Source organism: Trichechus manatus, unplaced genomic scaffold (assembly GCF_000243295.1).
Source record: "Trichechus manatus latirostris isolate Lorelei unplaced genomic scaffold, TriManLat1.0 scaffold00215, whole genome shotgun sequence".
NCBI classification, from domain to species: domain Eukaryota; kingdom Metazoa; phylum Chordata; class Mammalia; order Sirenia; family Trichechidae; genus Trichechus; species Trichechus manatus.
The window spans coordinates 3557566-3577989 of record NW_004444151.1 but is presented as its reverse complement, the minus strand read 5'-3'; the positions used below and the strand labels follow the sequence as shown (position 1 = coordinate 3577989).

The 20424-nt window shown below is 41.9% G+C and overlaps 1 protein-coding gene across 1 annotated transcript in view; it reads left to right on the top strand.

Annotated features, from left to right (window-relative positions):
• The window catches only part of LOC101360282 (glutathione S-transferase A4-like), a 17863-nt gene extending 13111 nt beyond the window's left edge, over nt 1-4752 (top strand). The window contains exons 5-6 of the mRNA XM_004388726.2: nt 2498-2629; nt 4630-4752. Coding sequence (XP_004388783.1) covers nt 2498-2629; nt 4630-4752 — 255 coding nt within the window. The remainder of the gene's footprint in view (nt 1-2497; nt 2630-4629) is intronic.
• The last annotated feature ends 15672 nt before the right edge of the window (nt 4753-20424 follow it).

Sequence of the window (20424 nt, the reverse complement as noted above, 5' to 3'; positions counted from 1 at the left end):
CTCTTCATTTGATGTTCTAGGGTTTCAGGATTGTTGATTCTCTGTTTGGCTTAGTTTTTCGGATCTTTGTTGTGTAGGGACGGCGTGGTGCTTCTGCCTAGACCGCCATCTTGCCGGAGTCCCCCTGAACATTATAAACTTTTAAAAACCCTCTTACAGATTTATCTCTTATTTTTCACTCTGTGACTCAAAATTCTCCTTTTTCTTGTGTCTGTTGCCTTTATATAGAAGGCAAGTCTCATTACATGCTGTGTAATTTTTAGTGGTGAGCTTCTCTTTAGCAGGAATCATTTTCCACATATTTGACCTTGTCTGGGTGTTTTCATCTTTACCTTGGCCAGGACACTCTATGATTCACTGATTCTAAGCATCCTTTTCTTTCCTACTAACATTTTCTTTTATTCTTCTATGTATAACAGAGAAAAGATATGGTGCCTGAATGTACCTTTGTTCCTTATTTATGGAGTAAACACATATTTTGTGCATACGCTAGTTAAAGCTACACCTGAGGAATTTTTACACAGGTAGTCCCCAATTTACAATGAGGGTCTGTTCCAACGACTCTGTTGTAAGTCAGTTCTGATGTAAGTATCCATATCCATGGATTTCACATCTACAGATTCAACCAACTGCAATAGAAAATATTTGGGAAAAAAAAGAAAGCTCTAAAAATCAAAACTTGAATTTGCCACACACCAAGCACTATGCTGAATCCACACGAATGAAATGATGTGTAGGCATACCCTGCTGTAGCCACCAACCATTTCACAGATCCTTAGTCTCTCTCCAGCTCTTGATGTTGGAGCATTATTCAACTCATATGTGAGGAACTTGAGCATCCATGGATTTTAATATCTGTAGGAGTCCTGGAATAAATCCCCCATGGATACTGAGGGATGATTGTACTTCCTTTTTTTTTTTTAAGTTTTCATTATTGTTGCCCAATTAGTGTCCATGCCCTGGAGCAGTAGAGCCAATGAAACATACTCCAAGTCAGAAAGAGGGAGAAATTTTATCAGGAGGTGACACCAATGGGGAGCCCAACAGCAACACTGGCTGTCTTCATGGAGTCCTGAAAGGCAATTTCTACATCAGAACTTATACATCATTTTTGCAAGGGTTACATAGTGTCTTCTGACATGTAGCCTACGGATGGTCAGATGAGTAAACGTCACAAGTCAATTATAAGAAACTCTTTATTAGACTAAAAATATGCATGCCGGATATCTGGACTCTAATCTTTATGTTTGTAACAGATGAAAAACTTATATAAAAATCTCTCAGCTAGTCATGTTTACTGTGACTGAGATAAGGAGCAAGAAAGAAAGAAAGTTGCAGATCAAAAGCACCAGGCAGCCTTCCTAGCTGCTGCATTGCAGGCTGAAGGCCATCCCTCAAGAGAACAAAGAAAAGGAGGGAGGCCAAGAGCCAAGAAGGCCCCATACCCCTTTGGAAAGAGATCAGTGCAGCTGGTGTAATACAAAAGGACATTGGAAGTGAGAGTGTACAAAATACCAAGCAAAAAAAAAAACAAAAAAACAAAGAACTTATAGGTTACTTAGAGTATCATTATAGCATTATTTATGTCAAGCTCTCAATTGCCCATTTTGAAAAGGAGAAAACATGCTGCAAAGTATTAGGGTCATATTATCATTATCTTTTGTTATCAGTATCTTTATAAATCCAGTCTTTCTTTGTCTTTGGGGGTTGGCATGAGAATGATAACATCAGCAAATTACACACTGCAACACTGCATGTAGTACATATTACTAACAATAAGATGTTAAAAAAAAGGACATAAGGACCGCCCTAAGTGCTGTTTGTTTTAACTCAAATACCTTGTAAGTCCGGGACTACTTATATTTGATTTCCACTGATTAGTGAAAAATTAGTTTTTCTTGTGACTCAGGTGTGGGGTCATTGGTGACTTTTTTTTGCTCTTGGTATAGCAGCCGTAAGGAGCCCTGGTGGTGCAGTGGTTAAGCACTTGGCTGCTAACGGAAAGGTTGGCTGTTCAAACATACCAGCACTCCATGGGAGAAAGGTATGGCAGTCTGCTTCCGTAAAGATTACAGCCTTGGAAACCCTATGGGCAGTTCTACTCTGTCCCATAGGGTCGTTATGAGTCGGCATCGACTTGACAGCACGCCACCGCAACAACATAGCAGCCAGATTCTAGCTAATGGTGATTTTTGTGTCTCGTTGTACTGATGGATAAAGTTTTACTTCACCAGCTCCAGGGAGACCAGTTTCAACACTTGACCACTCAAGAGGCCTTGATAATCACTGAAAAATTGATTTCCAAAAGGATTGTGCCAATTTACAGCCACGTGTAAGAGTGTCAGTTCATCATACTCTCACCAGCATTGGAGATTATGAAGAAAAAGATTCTTCAGTAAATCTGATCTGTAGAGAAGTTTCCATGTTTTTGTAACTGTTTAGCCAGGCAAAATAGTCATTTACTTTTATTCAGTGTCTGTTATTTTTCTTTCTGTAGATTTTGAAAGACCATGGAGAGGATTTTCTTGTTGGCAACAAATTCAGTTGGGCAGATGTACAACTGATAGAAGCTATTTTAATGGTGGAAGAACTCAGTGCTTCTGTGCTTTCTGACTTTCCTCTGCTAAAGGTAGTGTATTAACAGCCACAAAAAAACAAAAAAACAACAACAACAAAAAAAGAAAGAAATGAACAGAAATAATGAATGGAATAGAATATATGTCTCCGGATCAATCTCAAAAGAAACTTAAAAAGACTATTTTAAAATCTATTATTTACTTATTTTGGTTGTTTTCTCCTGCTCACACTATATGATCTGCTAGGAAATAAAACCTTGTGAAGGGAGAAAGAATCGATTCTTTTGATTTCTAGCATGAACTTTTAGTGTTTTCCTGTATTTCAGGGCTTTGACTATTTTTTTTTCCTAGCAAAGCACGGCCAGCCAGCCTGTCTTTGTTGCTTCCCTGCCCAGTCCCCACCAAACCACGCTGCCTCCTCTAGTCCTCCTGACACCACGGCCCCCACAGCACCTTAATCGCCCACAGCTTCCACTGGCTGGCTCTGCCTATTTTCTGTTGCATTGCCTCATTTCCCAGAGTAGTTAAGCACTCTGCTGCTAACCCAAAGGTCAGCGGTTTGAATCCACCAGCCCCTCCTCAGGAGAAAGATGTGGCTGTCTGCTGCTGTAAAGATTACAGCCTTGGAAACCCTATGGTGCAGTTCTACTCTGTCCCACAAGGTCGCTATGAGTCGGAATCAACTCAACAGCAATGGGTTTTGGGTTCCCTCGGTCTCTGCCACTGTCAAACCTGGTCTATTCCAATTCCTTTGAAACATTTTATCTAACAGGTAAAAATGAGTTTTGTGATTCATCAATAGTTTTATTTTTGTTGTTATAAAAGAAGGCAAGTTCTTTGTAGGTACACTAGACATTTATATAAGCTAAAAGGTGAAAAGAAAGACAGAAAGAAAATAGACCTTATAATCCTACCAGTCAAATGTTAAAGCATTAAATTTCCTGATCTATTATTTTGCATTTTCCCCCAGGATAGAATCAGACTAAATATTGTGTTATGGCCTGCTTAAAATTTTTTTTTCCACTTATCATGGGTATATGTACATGTCAACAAATATTCTTCTGCAATATCATTTTATTTTTTCATTTTTTTTATTGTTGTACTTCAAGTGAAAGTTTACAATTCAAATTAGTCTCTCATACAAAAATTTATACATACATTGTTATGTGACCCTAATTGCCCTCCCTGTATTGTGACAGCACACTCCTCCTTTCCACCCTTGATTTCCCGTGTCCATTCAACCAGCTCCTGACCCTCTCTGAATATCATTTTATTTTAAATTGGCAATAAAATCACATATTTTTTTTAAAAATCAGAACTACATAAAAAGGACATAAATGGAGAAATCTCATTCTGACCACTGCTCTCCCACCTTCCTGCTCCCATAATCACTTTTATTGGTTTCCTCTGTACACCCATCCCCCCACCCAGTGGCCCTACTTATGCAGATACGAGCAAATATATATAAGAATATATATTTTTATTCCCTCCCTTTCTTACACAAAAGATGAAACAGTATATATTTTGTCCCACACCAGTTTTGTTTGTTCGTTTGCTTTTAACAACAATGCATTCTAGAGATCTTTCCCTGTCTGCTCAGGGACCTTCCTAATTCCTTTTATATATAATATTTTAAATTACTGGATTATATCCCTTGCAGGTATGTACCATAATTTATATAATCAGTCTCCTTTTCCTAGAAATATAGTTATTTCCAGTTTCTACTATATTAACACGCTTATAGTTATTTCTTTGCTTACTCATATTCCCTTATAATAAATTCCTAGAACAGGAATTGATAGGCAAATAAATATGAATTTTTTAAGGCTTTTGATATATATTGCCTGGTTGTGACAATGATTTTTCATAAAATAATTAAAATCATGCTAAACACACCGGCAAGTTTAGTACCTGTCCCAGGGGATATCCGGCAAACATGTTTTGAGGGTTTAAGTTCAATTCAACACACTGATCTCCCAGAGATCAAGGTCTGAGCGCCCCACTTTGGTGGCAAAGCTTTGATTCTTCTTTGACTTTATGTTTCTCGTTTCAGGCATTTAAAACAAGAATCAGCGACATCTCTACAATTAAGAAGTTCCTGCAGCCTGGGAGTCAGAGGAAGCCGCCCCCTGATCAGCACTACGTTGATGTTGTTAGACACATTTTGCAGTTCTAATGGCCTGCAGGTCTTATGATGGCAAGAATCATGATCCAATCGCACCACCAGCGCAAGCCATCTGTAGTGGATAACCTAAGCCAACAGTAGATTCTATAAATAAAGTGTCTGAAAATAAAACTAGACCGCCATCAACCACAAACGTCTATTAAACGCCATATGAAACCGTTCTTAATGTGTGAAGTTTTTTTTGTCAGTTTTGGATGATGGTCCACAATTTTACGAAATGAATGTTCTGTGTAAGTAAATAGGAGGTGGATATATTTAGGGCAGTGATCTACACAGGCCACTGTTCTTACTTTCTGCATCAAGATCAGGACATCTGGGGGAGAGTGACTAGAGATTTGAGGAGCAGGATCTCTCCAACATTCATGCTGATGCTGAGTACTTGTGATAGAAAGAAGTGGCAAATGAAAAATTGGGAGTAAGCGGATGAATGATGCCAGGGAATTCTAGAGGTGGGGTGGGGAGTAAGGAACATCCAGGGAACACCGTTTGGAAAACCTGAACAAATTTGGATAGTTAGATGATCCCCTTCCACCTAATACAGCCACCCTGAGACTGGGTTTTGCTTTGGTGAAACAATTCCAAGTAACACTATGATTGTTGAAGATGTAACTAATTAATATTTCCTCATATAAATTGACCAAAGATTCTTCAGCCTTGGTATAATTATTTCAGGGATAATAATTTTTCTTTTCTTTTACTGTGCTTTAAGTGAAATTTTACAGCTCAAGTTAATTTCTCATTCAAAAATTGATAACACATATTGTTTTGCGACATGAGTTGCAATCCCCACAATGTGACAGCACACTTCTCCTTACCACTCCAGGTTCCCTGTGTCCGTTAGACCAGATCCTGTCCCTTGCTGCCGTCTGCTCCTGCTTTTGGACAGGAGCTGCCCGTATAGTCTAGTATATCTGGTTGAACTAGGAAGCACTTTCCTCACATGCATATTTTTTGTTTTATAGTCCTGTCTAATCTTTGTCTGAAGAGTGGGCTTCCGGAATGGTTTCAGTTCTGGGTTAACAGTGTGTCCAGGGGCCATAGTTTAGGGGGTTCCTCCAGTCTCTGTCACACCATTAAGTCTGATCTTTCTACGTGAATCTGAGTTCTGTTCTACATTTTTCTCCTTCTCTGTCCAGGACTCTGTGTTGTAGTTCCCTGTCAGGGCGGTCATTGGTGGTAGCCGGGCACCATCTAGTTCTTCTGGTCTCAGGCTGGTGGAGTCTTTGGTTCATTTGATACTTTAGTCCTTTGGACTAGTATTTTCCTTGTGTCTTTGGTTTTCTTCATTCTCTTTGGCTCCAAGTGGGATGGGACCAATTGATGTATGTTAGATGGCTGCTTGCAAGCTTTTAAGACCCCAGATGCCACTCACCAAAGTGGGATGTCAGAACATTTTCTTTATAAACTATGTTATGCCAATTGACCTAGATGTTAGGGATAATTATTTTGATATATTTTCCTTAGGGTTAATTATTGTATTCCTTAATGATGTAATTTGGAGCTTAGCCCCATATTGGGGATCTATTTGATGGGTGGGTGGAGGCACTGACCTGGTGATAGAGCATATATTCAGGGTGGTGTCTATTCAGAGTGATCTAGGGTGAGGTTCCTGGTGGTCTGGTCTAGAGCAGGACTCTAGGGCAGGACTCTTGCCAGTGGCTTGAGGTATGCTGTTCTACCGGCTCCAAACTTCTGCTGGGATGTCCCACTACAAACTACCAAACAAACAAACAAAAAAAGAACAAATTTGTTGCGATTGAGTTGATTCCAACTCATGGCGATCCCATGTGTTAATGAGTAGAACTGTTCCAAAGGGTTTTCTTGGCTATAATCTATATGGAAGGAAATTGTCAGACCTTTCTTCCACTTCCAAACTATTGCTGCTGTTGTAACGTGCTATCAAGCCAGTTCTGACTATAGCGACCCTATGTATAACAGAACAAAACACTGCGTAGTCCTGTGCCATCTTCACAATCATTGCTATGTTTGAGCCTGTTGTTGCAGCCACTGTGTCGATCCATCTTGAAGAGGGTCTTTCTATTTTTCACTGACCCTCTACCTTACCAAGCATGATGTCCTTCTCCAGGGACTGGTTCCTCCTGATAACATGTCCAAAGTATGTGTGACAAAGTCTCACCATCCTTGCTACCAAGGATCACTCTGACTGTACTTCCAAGACAGACGTGTTCATTCTTCTGGCAGTCCATGGTTTATTTGATATTCTTCACCAACACCATGATTCAAAGGCATCAATTCTTTGCTCCTTCTTATTTATTGCCCACTTCCTTATTCATTTCCCATGCATATGGGGCGATTGAAAATACCATGGCTTGGATCAGGTACTCCTTAGTTCTCAAAGTGACATCTTCGCTTTTCAACACTTTAAAGAGGTCTTTTGCAGCAGATTTGCCCAATGCAATGCATCCTTTGATTTCTTGACTGCTTCTTCCATGGGTGTTGATTATTGATCCAAGTAAAATGAAATCCTTGACAACATCAGTATTTTCTCCATTTATAATGATGTTGCTTCTTGGTCCAGTTGTATTTTTTTTTTCTTTATGTTGAGGTGTAATCCATACTGAAGGCTGCAGTCTTTGATCATCATTAGCAAGTGCTTCAAGTCCTCTTCACTTTCAGCAAGCAAGGTTGTGTCATCTGCATAACACAGGTTATTAATGAGTCTTCCACCAATCCTGATGCCACGTTCATCTTCATATAGTCCACCTTCTTGGATTATTTGCTCAGCATACAGATTGAGTTTAAGTATGGTGAAAGGATACAGGCCTGAGGCACACCTTTCCTGATTTTAAACCACACAGTATCCCCTTGTTCTGTTCAAACAACTGCCTCTTGGTCTATATACAGGCTCTGCATGAACACAGTTAAGTGTTCCGGAATTCCCATTGTTTGCAATGTTATCCATTATTTGTTATGATCCACACAGTCGAATGCCTTTGCATAGTCAATAAACACAGGTCAACATCTTTTTGGTATTCTCTGCTTTCAACAAAGACCCATTTGACATTAGCAATGATATCCCTCATTCTACATCCTCTTCTGAAACTGGCTTGAATTTGTGGCAGTTCCCTGTTGATGTACTTCTGCAATCATTTTTTAATTCAGCAATATTTTATTTGCATATGATATTAATGATATTGTTCGATAAGTGCCGCATTCTTTTGGATCATCTTTCTTTGGAATGGGCACAAATACGGGTCTCTTCCAGTCAGTTTGTCAGGTATATAAGCTTTATTAATTTCTGAGTATGTATCTTTGTAGATGCCGTTATGAAATGACTTAATGACTCATCAGACTTCATGACTTTCCTCAGGGGCACCACAGGGCCTGACCATTCCTATGTCAGACCCTGCCCCATCCACTCTTCCTCCCCTCTTCACATGATTGACCAACAGACTCACGATAACCTAGGCTATTCAGCTTCCCCCCATCCTGTGTGGGGCCTGAGCTCCTGCTCCCAGTGTAGTCAAATCCCAACCTGGGGGTGATCAGCATTCAGCTCATCACCCCATCTCATTCCCCACTCTGAGAAAGCCATTGCAGTGGAAAAAGAAAAAAATTATTTTTTAATGATTCAGAACTGTAGACCAATTTCTTTTTGTTACAATTATACTACATGGGCTTGATAAAAAATTCACAGTTTATGGAACACTTACTGCTGGTGGGAATGTAAAATGGTACAATTATTTTGGAAATAGATTTGGTGCTTCCTTAAAAAGCTAGAAATAGAAGTACCATATGATCCAGCAATCCCACTTCTTGGAAAATATCCTAGAGAAATAAGAGCCATCACATGAATAGATATATGCACACTCGTGTTCATTGCAGCACTGTTTACAAGAGCAAAAAGATGGAAACAACCTAGGTGCCCATCAACGGATGAATGGAAAAACAAATTATGGTATATTCACACAATGGAATATTATGCTACGATAAAGAACAACCATGAATCTGCAAAATATCTCATAACGTGGATGAATCCGGAAGGCATTATGCTGAGTGGAATTAGTCGGTCACAAAAGGACAAATATTGTATGAGGCCACTATTATAACAACTCAAGAAATAGTTTAAACACAGAAGAAAACAATCTTTGATGGTTACAAGGGTGGGGAGGGAGGGAGAGGGGTATTCACTACTATCTTAGGTGAAGGGAAGGACAACACACAATGCAGGGAAAGTCAGCACAACTGGACTAAACCAAAGCTAAGAAGTTTCCTGAATACAACCAAACACTTCGAGGGACAGAGTAGCAGGGGCACAGGTCTGGGGACCATGGTTTCAGGAGACATCTAGGTCAACTGACATAACAAAGTTTATAAAGAAAATGTTCTGCATCCCACTTTGGTGAGTGGTGTCTGGGGTCTTAAAAGCTAGCAAGCAGCCATCTAAGATGCATCAATTGGTCCCAACCCACCTGGAGTAAAGGAGAATGAAGACCACCAAAGACACAAGGAAAATATTAGCCCAAGAGACAGAAAGGGCCACATAAACCAGAGATTTCATCAGCCTGACACCAGAAGAACTAGATGGTGGCCGGCTACCACCAATGACCGCCGTGATGGGGAACACAACAGAGAGTCCCTGATGGAGCAAAAGAAAAGTGGGGTGCAGAACTCAAATTCTAGTGAAAAGACCGGACTTAATGGTCTGACTGAGAGTGGAGGAACCCCAGAAGATATGGCCCCAGGACTGTCTGTTAGCCAGGAACTGAAACCATTCCAGAAGCCAACTCTTCAGACAAAGATTAGACTGGACTATGGGACATAAAATGATACTCATGAAGAGAGTGCTTCTTAGCTCAGGTAGATACATGAGACTAAATGGGCAGCTCCTGTCTGGAGGCGAGATGAAAAGGCAAAAAAGGACAGGAGCTGGCTGAATTGACATGAGAAATCCAGGGTGGAAAGGAGGAGTGTGCTGTCACATTATAGGGAGAGCAGCTACGGTCACATAGCAGTGTGTGTATAAACTTTTGTATGAGGAACTGACTTGAACTGTAAACTTTCACTTAAACCACAATTTAAAAAAAATTCACAGTTTAGAAGGCTGCTGTGACTGTCAAGTTGATTCTGACTCATGGTGACCCCATGTGTGCAGAGTAAAAACGCTCCACAGGGTTTTCAAGACTGACCTTTCAGAAGCAGAATGTCTTCCCAGGTGCCTCTGGGGGGGTTCAAACAGACAGTTTTTGGCTAGTAGTTGAACACTTAATCATTTGTATCACCCCGGCTATACAGAGAAAAATAAAATCCTCCCTTCCCAAAACTGTTTTTAAAAACGACCACTTCCTGGGCCCTCACTGCTTGCCTCGGTGCCTCTGTTGAGAAGCAAAGTGTTGTGTGATTGAATTTCCAAAGTTCAAAGCCAATTTTGCTTATGTTCTATTTCATGGGTTTATGAAACAAGCCCTAGGCCTGATCCCAACTTGGCATGTTCTCGGAGCACACCCGTTAAGGCAACAGATACACTGAGCTACCCAATGTCGGAAACAGATTTCATTGTTCTATAATCCCCGTAAAGTACAGTTTGATACCTTTTTTTGTGATGAATCTCTTAATTGTTCTCAACTTGGTTCTCTTTGAGATCATTGCCTAGTTTCTTAGGTGGGGTCTCACCCAGACTTGTAGAGGTAATGATGGATGCCCAAAGCAAAGTAAGTCTCAGAGACCCTAACGTCAGCCAGCAACGTTAAAGGCCTGGCGCCTACCCCACCTTCCCCCAAAGAACCTTAGTTTTGGACAGAAAAAGAAGGTGGCTACCAACCTAACATGTCCTGTGGAAATGGAAGAGCTGTGGTCTCAGGAAGTCCCTGGACATAGCTCCGCGCCCAAGGCTGGTCATCCCGGCTGAACGCTGTTCATGCTCCCAGAAGATGCTGGGAAGAAAACCCTTTTACCAGCCTTGGACTCCATCTCAGGAGCTCAGTACTTTGGCAAGACAGAATTTTTTTTCCTGGTGTCTACAAATCTCCCCTATTTCTGTTAAAGTCCATTTCCTTAGGTTCAGACTTTGGCAACAAAGAATTGCAACCCAGGCTGTGGGCTCCCGTAACTACGCCGCGGGACTTGATGTCAGTGATTAATTCTCCCTTTGTTGTTGTTCATTGGAAACCCTGGTGGCACAGTGATTAACAGTTTGGCTGCTAACCAAAAGGTTGGCAGTTTGAATCCACCAGGCACTCCTTGGAAACCCTATGGGGGACAGTTCTACTCTGTCCTATAGGGTCACTATAAGTCAACGGCAACGGGTTTTGTTGTTCATTGCCTTGGAGTCGCCGGGTCTTTTCTTCCACAGTACCTCTGGGAGGGTTCAAACAGCCAACCTTTAGATTAGCAGCAAACGCAAACCATTTCTGCCACCTAGGGACCCTCAATCCTCCCCTTCGGCGCTGGGATTTTAGATGCGTGATTGCTGGGCAAGTTTCTCAGCACAATGTTAGAGGGAGAAAACCTAGGACAAAGTCAGAGATGGCTGCTCTCGCTGGACCACCTGAGCAAAACTGAGAGAAAGGGGTTTTGGTTTTGGCTTTGATCCTCCCCTGCCCTTTGGTTGTCATTGTTGCTTTTAAGCAAAAGAAGGAGATTTATTAACCCATACAACTGAAAGAACAAGGTGATTTCATGGACTTGAGTACTGTTGGGGTCACCCACATCTCATTCTGATGTCTTTGTTGGCCTCAGATTCTTCCACGTTCTGTAATTGGCTCGTCCTTCTGTCTGTGTCCCTGGGGCTGTAATTGAGGAACTGATACAGAAGTGGAGCCACATGGAGGGGGCAGGGGAAGTTCTTCAAAGGAATGGGAGAAGAGAGGGAGAGGTGCTGGGCAGATGGAAGCACACAGGTCTACTACCTCCCCAGTTACAGATGAGAGAAGTGAAGGTCAGCAAGTTCCTTACCCCACAGCCAAGCTGCTGCTGTACTGTGTTGCCAGCAGGAATTGCATTCTGGTTTTATGGGTGAGAAAAATTAGACTCAGAGTAGGGAGGTGACCTTGTCTAAGATCACACGGCTAATGAGTGGCTGAACCAAGATCTGAACCATGAAGTCAGGAGCCATCGTCTTTTTAATATATCTGGCAGTAACCTGGTGTTTAGTTTGGGAGATCAAAGATGGCTAGGAAGTAAGTCTTTCTTGTTTGATAAAAGTAGTAAATTTGGACTTGATGTTCTACTCATAGCTGTTAGCACCCATTCTAATGTTATGAATTTGTCTATTTCTGGGCTTGCTTTTTCAAAGTCTTTTTCCCATTCAGTATCAGTTGGACCCTCCTAAAAACTTTGCAGGGAATAGGGCTATTTTTTTTTCATTATAACACCTTTGAAACTGAATATAGTATTTGAGTAAACCTTTTTGTTGAGGTAAAACAAACATACAATGTTGTTAGGTGCCATGGAGTCTACACCTCAAGTTTCTTTTTAACAAATGCCATTCTGTTTTTTTTAACAGCATTATTGAGGTATGTCTTAATTATCTAGTGCTGCTATAACAGAAATACCACAAGCTGATGGCTTTAACAAAGAGAAGTCCACATTCAGGGCACCAGCTTCAGGGGAAGACTTTTTCTCTCTGCAGGAAGGCCCTTGTCATCAATCTTCCCTTGGTCTAGGAGCTTCTCAGCACAGGGATCTCGGGTCTAAAGGATGCACTCTGCTCACAGTTGCTTTTTGGTGGTATGAGGTCCCCCTGTCTCTCTGTTTGCTTCTCTCTTTTATATCTCAAAAGAGATTGGCTTAAGACACAATCTAATCTTGTAGATTGAGTCTTGCCTCATCAACATAACTGCCTCTAATCCTGCCTCATTAACATCACAGAGGTAGGATTTATAACCCTTAGGAAAATCACATCAGATGACAAAATGGTGGACAATCACACAGTACTGGGAATCATGGCCTAGCCAAGTTGACACATTTTTGAGGGGACACAATTCAATCCATGACAAGATATAATTAACATATCATAAAATGTTCAATGGTTTTTAATAAATTTATACAATTGTGCAGACATTAGCTCAAACCAATTTTAGAACACTCCCAAAATCTGTTGCTGTCAAGACGATTCCAACTCATAGTGACCCTATAGGACAGAATAGAACCCATAAGGTTTCCAAGGAGCAGCTGGTGGGTTTGAACAGCCAACCTTTTAGTTAGCAGCCAAGCTCTTAACCACTGCACCATCAGGGTTCCAGAACACTCCCAGCACCCTGAAAATTTCCTTGTTCCAGTTTGTCTCAGCACCCATCCCTAGTCTCAGGCAATCACCGATCTGCTTTCTGTCACTTTCTATTTTATTTTTCCAAAATAAAACTGGCTTGAACTCACAATGCCAAGACAGTAATGCCGATTCATCTTCTTGTGGTCATCTTCTTCCATTGCAAGGAAGGTCCAGCAGAATTTCACTGCTACATGAGGAGTTGTCCTGAGCCTGCAGCTCCATCTCTCACAGTGAAAGAAATAAGCCATTGCAGCCAAAGAGAGAGTTTGCCAAGGTCCCAAGGATGACATTTCAGAAGGCTTTAATTCATTTAATGTCTTCAAAGTTATACTTTCAAGAAAACAGAGTTTAACGTAAAAGTAAAGTATAACTCAACAGGTTTATGCAGTGGAGTGCAAAGAATGGAGGGTCCAAGGGCAGGAATTTGCAGACTATTCTAGCACTTGAACATGAATATTCTGGGCCCCTGGCACAGAGCTTCCCAAACTGTGTCCTAGATGGATGGCAGGAGGTCAAGACATTGATTATTTTAGCCCTTGGGGCAGCTGGAATGGCCTTGTAGTGCACCTCTAGGGCTTACAAATATTATCATTTCTTCTCTGTGCCAGTTTGTGAAAACATTGATATTTTAGTTACCTAACGCTGCTGTGACAGAAATAACACAAGTGGGTGTTTTTAAAGAAGAATAACTTATTTTCTCACAGTTCTGAAGGCTCAAATTCTGAATTCAGGGTGCAGGTCTAGAAGAAGGTCCTTCCTTGTCAGTAGCCCTGGGAATTTCTGGGCGTTCCATGGCATGTCTTCCCCGTGTCTGTCTCTGTGTCTATTCTGTTCTTTTTACAACTCTGAAGTGATTAGGTTTAGGACCCACTCTACACTGGTATGACCTGACTAACATAACAAAAGAAAACCCCTGTTTCCAAACAGGTTCATATTTATAGGTCTAGGGATGTGATGGGTAAGATTGTGTGCCAACTTGGCTGGGCCATGATTCTCAGTGGTTTGGCAGTTATGTAACGATGTAGTTTGGCAGTTATGTAACCATGTAGTTATCCTCCATTTTGTACTATAATGCAATTACCTCCATGATGTGATCTGATGTGGTCGGCCAATCAGTTGTAAGGAGAGTTTCCTCAGGGGTGTGGCCTACATCCAATGTATACAGATGTTCTGGCAAAGCTCGCTGACTTTTCTAGCTCTGGATCCTACATCTGGCTTGTCATCAACTGACCTCTGGTTCTTGGGACTTGAGCCAGTGACCTGCTGTTTTGCCTGCTGATCTTGGATTCATCAGCCTCTGCAGTCTATGAGCCAGCAGCCTGCTGTCTGACCTGCTGATCTTGAGTTTGTCAGCCCCTGCTGCTGCATGAGTCAGGAGAAACCTCCAGCCTGACGCCTGACCCATGGACTTGGGACTTGCCAGCCTCTACAACCACGTGAGCTATTTCCTTGAGATAAATCTCTTTCTCTCCATATATATTTGCTTCACTGGTTTTGCTTCTCTAGAGAACTCAGCCTAAGAAAAGGGGTTAGGATTTCAGTACATATTTTGAGGGGGACACAATTTAATCCATAACCGTTAGGAAGCTGCCATGGGAGGCTGATGGTGGTACCTGTTCTTATAGCTTTATAAATGAAGCCAGCTGTCAACATCACCCAACTTTCCTAGCTTGGATTCTGTGCTCACCACATCTTCTCTTATAAAGTTTTCTCCAGATCCTCTGGTAATGATGTCCTTCTTGTAAAATAACGGATAGACGTCTCTGGTTTGTTTATATGTTTTGTGTGTTTTTAATGGAAGTAATTTCGCTCCTGTTGTGTTATCTCCAGAGGTACTTTTACATAATCAGGTTTCATGACCTGCAGAGCCTACATGAAGACCCTGGGCTGTGATGACTCAACAAGATACCACTGTCTTTGCCTGAGGAGCCAATTGAGACTCTGTTTTTTCTGGCCTCTAACCACAACACTCTTCCCCTTCACAATTAGTTCTCATATTTATATAACTTCTTTCTGCACACTTTGTACTTTATACCACGTAGTGAAAAGCTTTGTCCCTTCTGAAAGAAATTTCAGGCATCAGGAAATATACACGGATATCTCAGAGATCAAGGGTTCTTCATGCTGAAAGTATGCCACACAGAAATTGCTTTAGACAAGGGTTATGAGAGAAAAGTAACATGCATCGGGCACTTTCTTTAGGCCAGGCTCTTTTCCAGGTGCTCTACATCCATTATAAGACTTAATCCTTCCAGTAACTCTCCAAGAGACATATGATCATTTGAGTATGTACAGGTGAGGAACTTCAGGCCCTGAGAAACCAGGGGACCTAGGTTCCCAGAGACGAGACTAGGACTGGGGCAAGAAGCCAGGCTTGCTCATGCTAGGCCCAAGGTACCTTTCTCTTTCACAGTTAAGAGCAAATATTTGTTAAACACAAGACGTTAAAACAATCCAGATACATGTTGAGGGGAGTGGTTATTCCACCTTGTTTCCCAGCTTGGCCTCTGTCTTACTTATCTAGTGCTGCTGTAACTGAAATACTACCAGTGGGTGTCTTTAATGAGCAGAAATTAATTTTCTCACAGTTTACGAGGCTAGAAGTCCAAATTCAGGGCACTGACTCTAGGAGAAGTCTCTCTCTTTGTCTGCTCTGGGGAAAAATCTTTGTCTCTTTCAGTTTCTGTTCCTCAGTAATCTCCACATGGCATCTATCTTTCCCCCTTGAACTTGCTTCTCTCTGTGTCTAATCTACTCTTTTTATATCATAAAAATATTTAGGTTTAAGATAACACCCCACACTGATATGTTAATGAATGTAACAAAGAAATCCCCTAATCCCAAATGGGATTACATCCACAGGTATAGAGGTTAGGATTCCAACACGTATTTTGAGGGGACACAATTCAATCCATAAGAGTCTCTGACAGCATTAAGGAATCCAGTCCTATAGAGTCCTCAGGGCTCAGCCAGGTGAGCATTCTAACCAACCAGGTCCACCCAGCCAGCAGCCCAGAAAGGGGCCAGAGGGCAACTGACTTTCCCAGTAGCGGTGGTGGATCACAGTGGGAGTTGTCCAGTGGTGCAGCTGGGTGGCCCATTCTCCCTTGCAGCGTCCTCCAGGACCTGCCCAGATGGACACTTGTAGGGAATGCAAAAGCCACTGACTGATCTTGCTCATTCATACTTTCTATTTTCACTCTTCAGTACTCTTACATTCTCTTTCTACAGCCTTTCTATTTTTTTTAAATAGACTTTATTCTTTAGAGCAATTTTATATTTAAGTTTACATAAGAATTGTGCAGAAAGTACAGAAAGTTTCCATATACCTGCACACCATATATGCACACTGTTTCTCCTACTATTAATATCTTGCATTCCTGTGGTACATTTGTGACAATTGATGAACCAATACTGATACATTATTATTATTAACTAAAGCCCATTGATTTCATTTTACTTGGATCCACAATCAACATCCATGGAAGCAGCAGTCAAGAAGTTGAAAGACACATTGCATTGGGCAGATCTGCTGCAAAAGACCTCTTTAAAGTGTTGAAAAGCAAAGATGTCTGTCACCTTGAAGACTAAGGTGCGCCTGACCCTAGCCATGGTATTTTCAATCACATCATATGCATGCGAAAGCTGGATGATGAATAAGGAAGACCGAAGAAGAATTGATGCCTTTGAATTTTGGTGTTGCCAAAGAATATTGAATATACCATGGACTGCCAAAAGAATAAACAAATCTGTCTTGGCAGAAGTACAACCAGAATGCTCCTTAAGAAGCAAGGATGGTGAGACTATGTCTTACATACTTTGGACGTATTGTCAGGAGGGATCAATCACTGGAAAAGAACGTCATACTTGGTAAAGCAGAGGGTCAGCGGAAAAGAGGAAGACCCTCAATGAGATGGATTGACACAGTGGCTGCAACAATGGGCTCAAGCATAACAATGATTGTGAGCATGGTGCAGGACCAGGCAGTGTTTCTTTCTGTTGCACATTGGGTCACTGTGAGTTGGAACTCACTCGACAGCACCTAACAACAATAACAAAGCCCATAGTTTACATTAGGGCTCACTCTTTGTGTTGTGCAAACTCATGGATTTTGACAAATGCATAATGTCATGTGTTCACCATTACAGTATCATACAGAACAGTTTCACTGCCCTAAAAATGCCCTGTGCTCCACCTATTCATCCCTCCCCCGACCCTCTGGCAACCACTGAATGTTTTACTATCTCTACAGATTTGTTTTTGCTTCTTCTATTAATAATGATAAAATAATCATAATAGCTACTGTTTTGAATGCTTGCTCTATGCCTAGCTTTGTGCTAGGCAGTATATACCTCTTATTTTATCTTCAAAACCATTTTATAAGGTAGGTCCCAGAGAAGGTAAATAACTTTCCAAAGTCACAGAGCTAGTGAGTGGTTTTGGAAAGGGCAAGTGTACCTGGTTCTGGAGTCCATAGTTCGTTAACTGTTATCATTAATTATTATAGCAAAGGAAGGTCAAGGAGAGGGAAGGACCTTTGTTGTTATTACATTATATATAACAGAGAAACCAGCACAGTGGAAAAGAGGGTGTGGAGAATTCTCAAGTTTTACTTTAAGCTGAATCATCTATTCACAGACTGTAATGCAGACCTAGAAGTAGCTGTTATTTCCCGGTAGTCTAAATGCCCCCATTTTTCCCTTCACAATTGCAAAAGAATCCGATAATCTAGTTAATTCAACTTTTTTTCTTTTCTGGTCTTTGTGGTCGAATTTAAAACTATAATTAGTTGCATTATTATTCACAGCGAATAGAATTGTGTAGGGATAGAGTGTCCTGTCATGTGGAACAGGCAGACAGGGGAGTCACAGGATTGGAAGAGACGCTGGCGTTCATTGAATCAGATGCTCCCCCCAGACAGGTGCACACCAAAGGGGAGGGCAGCCACAGTCTCTTCTAGGAAGTGGGATTGCAAGGGATTTTCCACGTATAAGATTATATCCTCTGTGAGCAACTTCCAAAATCATCCTCTGTTTAATCAGGGCATTTATATCAAGGAAAACAGAAAGATGTCTTTGAAATGTCTGATTTGTCTGTACACTCAAAGATAGACATTTATTCCCACCAATGAAATTAGTTCAAAGAAAATATAAAGCCGAGGCTGCATCCTGCCTCTTATTTCAATGTGGTTGTGTGCGTGAATCAAATGATGGACTTAGGCACAATGTCTGGCACATTGCAGACCCTCAGTAAACTGCAATTTTCCTCACCCCTCCAAAGCAAGAAAGGAGAAGCAGAGATTTTTACTGACTACCCTGAGGACAACATCAGCCTCCAAATGTGCCAAATACCAAAAAACACAAACCTGTTGCTGCCCAGTCGATTCCAACTCATGGCAACCCCATATGCTACAAAGTAGAACTGCTTCATAGGGTTTTCTTGGCTGTAATCTTGATGGAGGCCCATCCCCAGGCCTTTCTTCCCTGGCGTCACTGGGTGGGTTCGAACCATCAACTGTTCAGTCGGTAGACAAGCACAAACTGTTTGCACCACCCAGGGACCTTCTTCTGTCAAATAGGAGGTAAAAAACAAAAAACAAAACCAGTTGCCATCCAGTAGGCACAGAAATCGAGAACAGGGATGCAGTCAACAGAAGCCTCATTGCTGGTCCTGGGTGGGAAGACGGCCCGGTCCCAAAGGCCTGCTCTCTCCTGTGTCCTTCGGCAGTTGGGGTTTGTTTGCTCCTTGCCAACCTTTCTGGGTCTGGCCCCACAGTTCACTCCTGCTCCCTATAATTCAAAAAGAAAGAAACTTTGGAAAAGTGGGATCGTGGGGAAAGGGCTCCTTTACTTTGGAAAAGGAAAGGCTGAGTGAGACCCTCCCCATTCTTCAACACAAATGTCTGTAAGAAAATAAATATTCTGCAGCCCGTGGCTAGTCCAACCACTGTATAAATTAAGAAACATTTCACCTGATGGAAAAGAAATAGCACTCCCAGGCCAATAATCCTGGCCAAACAGTGCCCTTGTGTGTCTTTTGTGAAAAGTAAAGAATTAAGACCTGCAGCTGGACTATAACAGCAGCAGAAAAGAGTAGACATTCCACAGATTGTTGTGTCTGAAGCACTGATGCTTGTGATACTTCAGCTGCTGTCCACTCAGAGCCTTCTGCCCCACCCTGGTGTGGAGGGCTTCATCTGCAAAGAGCACTTGTGTCTGAACTAGTCATTTGGCCTACACTGTGGTTGATAGCTGCTGTCAAGCTGACCCCTGACTCACGGCGAAAGGGGCCGAATTGTTGTGATCCACAGGATTTTCATAGACTAATTTTCAGAAATAGATTGCCAGGGCTTTCTTCCTAGTCCCTCTTAGTTTGGAGTGAAATCTGTTCAGCATCATAGTAACACGTAAGCCTCCACTGATAGACGACTGGGGGCTGCACTTAAGGTGCACTGGCCAGGAATCAAACCCAGGTCTCCTGTATGGAAGTCAAGAGTTCTACCACTGAATCACTGTCTCCCTACACGGTTTGCACCATCACTGTTCAAAGTGTGGTGCTGTATCAGCAGCATGGAGCACCCGGAAACTTGTTGGAAATGCAGAATCTCAGGCCCCACATAGACGTACTGAATCAGAATCTACGTTGTAACAAGATCCCCATGTGATTCTTTTGCACATTAAAGTTTGCTACAAGGCCTTGTATCACCTTTCCAAACAGTCTTGCCTCCCCAAGTAGAACGCCATCCTTCCCAGGTGTGAGAATGTTCTATTTCCTTCATCCTCTACTTGCTGTCTATACCAAAAAACCAAACCTATTGCCGACTGTTCCATAGGGTTTCCAAGGCTGTAATCTTTATGGAAGCAGACTGCCACATCTTTCACTTGTGGAGCAGCTGGTGGGTTGGAATTGCCCACCTTTTGGTTACCAGCCGAGCGCATAACTACTGCGCCACCAGGGCTCCTAACCAAGAACACTTTGCTGTGGAGTCAATTGTGACTCGACAACCTCGTGTGTTACCGGGCAGAACTGCTCCCTGGAGATTTCTTGGCTGTAATCTCTTTTTCTTTTATTCTTGTACTTTAAGTGAAAGTTTACCTTTCAAGTTAGTCTCTCATACAAAAATTTATACACACGTTGTTATGTGACCGTAATTGCTCTCCCTATACTGTGACAGCACACTCCTCCTTTCCACCCTTGATTTCCCGTGTCCATTCAACCAGCTCCTGACCCTCTCTGCCTTCTCATCTCACCTCCAGACACAGGAGCTGCCCATTTATTCTCATGTATCTACTTGAGCTAAGAAGCACAGTCTTCACAAGTATCGTTTTATTCCCATAGTCCAGTTTAATCTTTGTCTGAAGAGTTGGCCTCAGGAATGGTTTTAGTGCTGGGCTAAGAGAGAATCCAGGGGCCATGCTTTCCAGGGTTCCTCC